This window comes from Cibotium barometz, chromosome 1, assembly GCF_041138505.1.
Source record: "Cibotium barometz isolate CiBa-2024 chromosome 1, ASM4113850v1, whole genome shotgun sequence".
Classification (NCBI taxonomy): Eukaryota; Viridiplantae; Streptophyta; class Polypodiopsida; order Cyatheales; family Cibotiaceae; genus Cibotium; species Cibotium barometz.
The window spans coordinates 25,431,668-25,440,340 of NC_141046.1; the positions used below are offsets into that span (position 1 = coordinate 25,431,668).

Sequence of the window (8,673 nt, forward strand, 5' to 3'; positions counted from 1 at the left end):
ATGCAGTCCACACTCAGTGGAGTGACAGTAAATCTGCAGATTGCTTTCTCTCTCTCTTTTACTCAATAGCATTCCTCTCCCTTCTCTCTCTCTCACTTAGAGACGCTTGCTCTTATTCAAAAGTTGGCAAGCATAGATCTCTCTCACACTCAATGGAGGGGTAGTAATCTTTTTACGAAGATAATCTTCAACACCCACAATGGTGTTTCCCAACAGGTGTTATCCCTCTCTCAAACTTGCAATGGAATAAAACCGCTACTTAAGATGCTTCAATGATGCAACTAGATGCTTCACACTTTGAGCTCACACAGAATTTTCAGGCATCATAGCTCCCACACACCTCAAAGTGCCACTCAAGGAGGATTAGGAATAGTAATGCATTCACCAAGTGATGTACTCACATAAGAGTAAACCAATGCTTGTAATATGCCACTTCTTCAAGCATTAATCAGGTTACTTAAGCAAAGTTTTGTAACATATGCAACACTAAACAGTCCTCATCAATGTGCCACTCATTCATGAGAATGAAAAATGGTGAAACAACCATTAAGATGCCCACACACTCCTCACATACAGAAAGCTCCCAAGAAGGAAAGCTTTGATACCATGTTAAAAGAAATGATGAGAGCTTACTCACAAGGAGATAATATGCAATCAACTGTGAGTGATTAACATTATCTTGAGCTATCATCAATATGCTCAACACATGAACAAGCTACACAAGCATAAATGACTCGAGACTCGAGAGCAATGGAATGTGCTCAAGAGATAACCAATAAACATAACCATAAACATATGCTAAATGAAGTGCTAATGAAGAGAGTATTTCCACAAAGGACCACTTAGTATATTAAGCACTAAGCAAGTACACAAAGAATGCACTCTACTCTCTCCACAGCTGATGAATGAGTAGAAAAACCTGTTTATATAGACTCATAAGGAGGAGGCACCTAGAAGCTTAGAATCACTCCACCTCCCCTAAGATCTCTCACCTGATTCACCTAAAAGGTGATGGCTAGAATGAAGGAGTCACCTACTTAACCTACACACAATAATCAAGTAAAAACAAGAGCCTTCTAACCTTAGACCACTTATTCTAAGGTACCACTAAGGATCTCCCACAAGGGTTTGCACTAAGGATGGATGCTAGATCACATATTTTCTAACAATTTGACTATGGGTCGATTGTCTAGCTAGGGAAGTAGCCCGTAGAGTCAAGAGAGAGTACCTAGGTTTGGGGAAAGTCGATTTTTTCTTTTTTTTGTAATAGATCCTTCTATTAGTTACTGAGCAAAACAGCCATAATGGCTAAGTACAAACTCAGCTCCATAAAGGGGAGCGAGAATTAAGAAACTGAAAAAGGGGAAGGATGCTCTTCACCTCCAGCTGGCTACTCTGGGAGAAGAAGGCTATCTCATACAAGAGGGGGGGTATATATATTATAACCACACATGTGGCCTATATTGACAAGTGGGCTCACCACCTCTATCAGTGAGAAAGGGACCGTGACACCAAATCCTCAAAAAGGCCTCACGGCACTTTTGTATATGGACGAAGGAGCCACCCTGAAGCTTCCCCCACGGTCCACGGAGGATATGAACCATATCAAGCCAAATGCTCCGCATGGACTGGAGTCTAGTGGTCGGTGAATGAAGCTCGAACTAGCACTGCAAAAATACAGTGATGTCTAGCATTTGAATCTTGCGGGCCGAGCCATGTGGTGTAAGCAAAGAAAGGGGTGTTGGGAGCCTTAGGGATCCTACCATGTCCACTCCCCCCAGGTCCCGCTAGAGGTGCGTGAGGGGGCATGCCTCCCAAATCCATAACCGCCAAAATCTCTCTCTGGCAACCTTGGCTGGAGTAGGGTCTATGTGCCACTCATGTGCACGAAAACCAATCACCGTCACCCTCTGCAAGGTGCATCCATTGAAATCCTCCAAAGGGGGCTCTCCTCTCTCAAGTCTTCCATGTGGTCCAATAGACAAGGTGAATAAGGAGGAGCTCTCATCGGCGCCATGGACAGCCAAAGGTATGCTGTGCCTGGTGAATGCTCCCAACCACTGCGGGGGGGGAGGGTACGGGATCAGGGCCAGCCACTCCAGGAGGATGGAAGAGTTGATGTCTAAGTCTGTCCCTACCTCGTATCCCTCTCCTAGCCCTCCAATCTTTGAGAGACCAAGTGGGGCCCATACTCACAACTCCCCACGATACGTGCGGGCGAACCTTCAACCTGTGACCACTCAGCAAACAGACCAAGAAGTTGCAAATCAAACGCTGACGGAGGAGCTCCTCGGATGTAGCTGGAAATGTTGCAAAGCCGGCCTAAGGTGATCCCAAGCGCTCAAGAGACTGGCTACAAATTTGTCCTCAAATGCGGGGATAAAGCCATGAGCCCGCACCTCTGTGAAAATCCATCTCATACTCTAGGACCAAGGACCTCCAAAAACCAGGGTGCGGGCGGAGACCTTGGCAAGGAGGAAGTTCTTCCAAGGTTCGCCACTCAAAAGAAGGCCATGAACTATCAACTTGCCCAAAAGGGCGCGACTCTGAATAGAGGGGTCAATGATGCCCAGGCCCCCTTTGTGTCACAGCTAAATGAACACTCTCCATGCCACCTTGGCCCTAGGAGGCCTCCTGTCGCTACCAACCCAGAGATAGTTACGGATCAACTGCTAAACCTGACCAATGGAAGCCAAGGAGAAGTGATGTACCACATGGTGGCGAGAAGAACCTAGTTCACCACCACGACTTGGCCAAGCTAGGCTGAACTCCGATATAGGAGCTTCTCTGAATGCTCATAAGAAGGCAGGGCTAGCTGCTGCTCCAGGGAAATATCGATACCAACCTGGCATCCAAGGTAACGAGCTAGAATGCCACTTGAGATCCACTGTAACACTGGTCTCCAAGTCGGGGCCGGCTCTGAGCCAACCAAAATCCACACGACTTGTGCCAATTAATTTGCGCTCGGGATGCCCAGCAGAAGATCTCTCACCTTGGCGAATCTATGGAGATTTCCCTCATCTCCTGATAGATATGTTGTTGTGTCATCGGCAAACTTTGAATTGAGCAGCTCCTTTTGCATGCAGATGGGAAGACGCAGCCCCTGTATCCCCATCTCCTGAGCGGCAAGAGAATTGCTCATGGCCTCGGCAACAAACAAAAGTAGATAAGGTGCCAATGGATAGCCTTGCTGGACCGAGCGAGAGCGGAAATCTGTCGCCTCTAGCTCCTTGAATGCGAACCTTGCTGTGAGAAGCTGAATAGAGCCTATAGACACCTCGGACCCATGCCTCAAGAAATCCCATCCAGTGCATTCTTGTAATAAACTGTTGATCTCTCCATCTCCTCTACCCTGCTGCAAATATGAGGATCCTAAATGAGGTTGTTTAGGATCCGAGTGCTCAAATGTATGTCCTGCCTCCATGGGTCCCCCACGGGAAGAATGACGGGTACGTGATTGGAGAAAGTAGTGCCTACCAGATACCAATCATGCCACCTTGTCCACTTGGACAATGGTGTAGCCATGACCACTTGCATGAGGAACATTCGCAAGATGCCATGCCCATTGTGAGGATTCTTCCGATTACCATAAAATAAAAGCCATTCTCCTCCAATGTGGTTTCACACTGACATTCCAAAGAGGCATTCCTGAGAGCGTGCATCACCATGACTACGGTTGGGTGGGGACATCACGAGAGCACACCTCATCACTCTTGAGACATTCATCACCGATAGCAGAAACATTACAAGCCTAGAATTATTAAAGCCATAGTTTAAGCATAGTTCTAGTTTAGAGGTGTCGTACCGTAACAAGTGTAGTTCTAAGTGATCTCATTCTCCTAGGGGACAATAGGGGATAACTAGAAGGTGCACAGTGCACTACCACATCAAGAGCCAACACAAGGAAGTGGCAAGAGATGAATCTTCAACTTCTGATAGTTTTGAACTAAAGGCAACAAGTGATGACTTAGAGGACTCCATCTATGGCAAGGCGCTCTTTGCCAGACTCAATGATCTCTGAAAATGTTTCGGTGGTCTTGTTGGCCTCCAAGGAAGGTGATACCATTCTTGTCAAAAGTGGCGAGAAACAACGACAAAACGTTGTCTCGTACGGAGTTCAACCAATGCTAGATGAATGAGTGTCGTCGAGGATGGTCTGATCCAAAGGAAGATAATGCTCCCACTTTGACTACCTATCATGGCAACACGATTTGAAAACATCAAAAGCCAGCTGATTGTATATTTCTGTCTGACTGTCTGTCTGCACATGGAATGCACTAAACAGATGCAAATTGGTCCCGAAGTTATCGAATAATGCTCTCCAAAAATTTGAAGTAAACTTCGAATCCCTGTCTAATGTTATTGTCCTTGGCAAACCTCCGATGGGGTACTAATGTCAGATGAACAAGCGAGCAATGTCTTTAGCTGTGGCCTTTTGCTTGCACGGGATCAACATGCAAAATTTACTGAATCGGTCCACAATGGTCATGCACTGTGTGTTCCGAGATCCAAATGCAGCGGGAAGAGGTCCATTCTGATATCTTGGGTGGAAGTGGTTACATTTGGTCTTAGCCTTAGTATATAGATCATAGGGACTTTGAAGAAGATGAAGCCTTCGAAGGAGAAGATTTTACAACAACTTTTGAGCACAGAGATGTGGATCACTAGCCTTCGCCAACAAAATGAACAACTCCTTGATGGTCTCTTAACAAGTAATGAAAGGGAGAAATATTTACAAATGCTAGATGGATTTCCAAATCTTTTTGTAGAAAGATATTACAGCGTCGGATCCCCCTTAGATCCGAGCTATCACTACTACCTTCTACTCCAGTTGCTCTTGGCCAACACACCCTCAACTTTCCAAGATCAGGCTCGTCACAGGGTTTGGCAGCACACGAGTACAATCGTGTCGCCCAACCTACAAAGGTCTTTACACCTTGCCTTTTTCCACGGGCAAGCTTGAGTGGGCTCTTCAAGCGCTCTCTCACCAAAAGTGCTTTGGCAGCGCACTAGGATCTCATAAGGTTGGCCTAAGGGCGGCCTTCAACAAGACCATGCTAACAAGTGTTCTTCCTTGTTGAGGGCCTCATCATTTGATCCCCAAAGAGGAGGGTGACTGATTGACTTTCTTGGAGGTCACCCTGCTGAGGATAGGCTTCTTGGCCACTTGGAGTCTAGGGGTCTCACCCCTCTCATTATCAGCCCATAGCCAGGTCCTCATGCAAGAATCACCAAGGTAGCGTTTTCCTATATCCCACTCGACGCACTAGGGATGCCCTCTAGCTCTCTTCCTCTTCCTCTTTGTTGCAAAGGCCATGAGCCATTTCTTGTGCACACAAGATAGGTGCGGGATGTGAGGCAAAACACCTCGATAGCCGCAGCAAAACACTAAAGATTCCCTCCCCCTCCCCCCCCCCTCCTCCTCCTGAGCACTTGAAGCACTGCTCTATTGTTGGCAGGCCTTGGTCAATCAGGTTCTAATGGCCACCATGTGGCGTATTGCATCTTGTTGGGCCTTCTCTCACTTGTGCATCAGCCAAGTCCAGAGCCTAGAAAACTCAATCCGTATGGATAAAATTAGTCTCATCCAGCCATGGAAGGAGAACAGCTGAGGAAGATTTTATGATCGGTATCCCTACTGTGTGGGCCATTATGGACGTTGCACTTACCCCAGATGCTAGGAGAAGATGGACAAGCAAGGGAAGCAGACGATAACAGGGAATCTGACCTCAACCAATGAAAGGTTATTCTTGGTGATTGTTGAGGGAGAAACTGTATGTCGCTGTGGCATTGTGTAGATGATAACATGGAATCTGACCTTGACCAATGAAAGGTTATTCTTGGTGACTGTTGGGGGAGAAACCGTGTGTCGCTGTAGCATTGTGTAGTGAAATAGGGCTCCCTTGAAAGAAACTTGCATGAGTGAGTCCAATTCAAACATGAACTTGATGTGACGGTTGAATATTCATGATCCAGTCCTGCTCATCCAGTAGCACGGCTTGTAGTTGGCTAGGCCAATCACCTACCAGAAATCTTGCAGACAATTAGTAACCTCTATAGCGAGGCAATATCTGTTGAAGACAGCTGAAGGTCCACTAAAGGCAACCTAGGTCAGGGGGTTTGGAACTGTTTCCATGGTCCTACTACTAAGGGAAGGACAAGAGTCAGGAGACCCAAGCACACCAGGAAGCTGCTGCAAGTCTACCAAGAAATGCAGATATTGCTAGGTTGTATTTGATTAAAGGTTTCATCAAGTTATTTGCCAAAGTGCATACTTAGTACATGGAGACAAACATGCAAATTCCCATCAGATTGAAGAGATTAACCACTAAGATTTCAAACACTCTGGCATTGTCAGCTTTCTTATAACATTAGGCTGATAAGCACCAAGAATCAGTTGATGGAGTTCTGCCAAATCCGAGTTAAATCCTACATGTTAAAAGAGAGAAGTGTATATAGAGCTCATTGAATGAAATCTATATAGTCTAGTACCTCTATGGATAATCTGGCTGATGATGTGGCTCCAATGTCATAGCCATACAAAAGGCCACCAAGTGCTGGGAAGAGAAACCTGCTTAAAGAGAAGTAAGCCTAGGCTTTGCAACGTAATTGCATGGTTTAGAATAAAGTAATTAAACTGCATGTACTTACGGTAAGATGGCAGAGGACAAGTTGTAGGGGGGTGGTGCAAGCCTTTCATGTGATTCTGGCGATTGTAAGAGAGGGGTGTAGGTAGCAGACTCAGGAGTCTTCATGGTTGATGGTGGACCTGCTAACACAACCCTAAAAAGGAAGAAAAGAAGATTAAGCCTTGTTTAGGCTAAACTCATGTCACTGTTGTTGTTGGGAGAAGAAGGACGTCGGCATGTGTGTACTTCCGTCGCACGTGCGTCGTTTGTCATTTGTCTTTTTAGAAAAACTAGTGTCACTACCCGGGGGGTATAGATCGTCCTCAACTTGCCAACCTTCTATATAAAACACATCATGATTCTTCTATATAAAACACATCATGATTGCCATATATATCCATATATAGAAGTTTCTAAAGCACCAAATTTACATATAAATATACATCTAACATTACAAACCCATAAAATGATGACAACCTTAACACGCCTGAATACGGCTTTAAAACAATCTTCGGACAACTGGATTCTCTCTCCTTGGTAGCCTATATCTCGCGCCTCCACCTGGCAAAATGTATGCCAGAAAAAAAAACATTAGCATTGAAGATTTAATTCCCATTGAAAAAAAGCAGGACAAGGATAAAAGCTTACAAAACTCATTTGGTGCATCAATATTTGAGGCGAACGGCCATTCAACAGGCTTGTAAACAACAAATCGAAAAATTATGTATTGCCGAGTGCCTATGCACCGAAAATCTAACTTATCACGCTTTTCATAATCCACAAACATTACACGTACATGAAGTTGATCTGCAACCTTTCGCAATCTTAGATTGTAAATTCCAAGGAGCCCAAAGCTCTCGTCGTAACCGTCTCGACCATACAAACCCAGCAACAATCTGGGTTCTAAAAAGTAAAGATATTCCCTGTTGTAAAAAGAATGTTTTAAGAATATAAATTAATCAAACTAAACACAAAAGCTACACAAAAAGGAAGTTTCTATACATACCGTAAAACACCAGTGCTCTCTAATAGTTTGATAATTAGAGATGTTGTTGCTTGTCCTTCCCAAAATGGAGAGTCTACAATTCAACCAGATGAATATTAAATAGATCTTAGAAAACGATAATACCTATATTATAGCAAATATCTAAAAAATTTACCTTCAATGTCTTGTCTATCACTATAAACGAACAAAAATGATCTCCTTGTCACATCCATCCTAAGCAATATGCCCCTGATATCAAATATAACACACTCTCTCTCTCTCTCTCTCTCTCTCTCTCTCTCTCTCTCTCTCTATATATATATATATATATATATATACATATGTACATACATGTATGTATATGTATACATATACATACATGTATGTATATGTATGTATATACATACATGTATGTATACATATGCATACATGTATGTACACATATATGTATATGTATACATATACATACATACATGTATGTATATGTATGTACATGTATGTATATACATACATATACATACACATGTATGTATATGTATATATATACATATACATACATATATATATATATATATACATACATGTACATACATATATGTGTATGTATATGTATATACATACATGTACATACATATATGTGTATGTATATGTATATACATACATGTACATACATATACATACATGTATGTATATGTATATACATACATGTATGTATATGTATGTACATGTACATACATATACATACATGTATGTATATGTATATACATACATGTATGTATATGTATGTACATGTATATACATATACATACATGTATGTACATACATGTATGTATATGTACATACATACATGTATGTACATATACATACATGTATGTATATGTACATACATACATGTACATATATATACATGTATGTACATACATACATGTATGTACATACATGTATATATATGTACATGTATGTATGTACATATACATACATGTATGTATATGTACATACATGTATGTATATGTATATACATGTATATACATATACATACATGTATGTACATACATGTAC

At 42.8% G+C, this 8,673-nt stretch overlaps 1 protein-coding gene across 1 annotated transcript in view; it reads right to left on the bottom strand.

Annotated features, from left to right (window-relative positions):
* The window catches only part of LOC147641784 (D-xylose-proton symporter-like 3, chloroplastic), a 31,922-nt gene extending 24,947 nt beyond the window's left edge, over positions 1 to 6,975 (bottom strand). The window contains exons 1-2 of the mRNA XM_086799690.1: positions 6,652 to 6,975; positions 6,493 to 6,571 (exon numbers count right to left, since the gene is read on the bottom strand). Of these exons, the coding sequence (XP_086655816.1) occupies positions 6,493 to 6,571; positions 6,652 to 6,755 (183 nt within the window). The 5' untranslated portion in view covers positions 6,756 to 6,975. The remainder of the gene's footprint in view (positions 1 to 6,492; positions 6,572 to 6,651) is intronic.
* Positions 6,976 to 8,673: the final 1,698 nt, after the last annotated feature.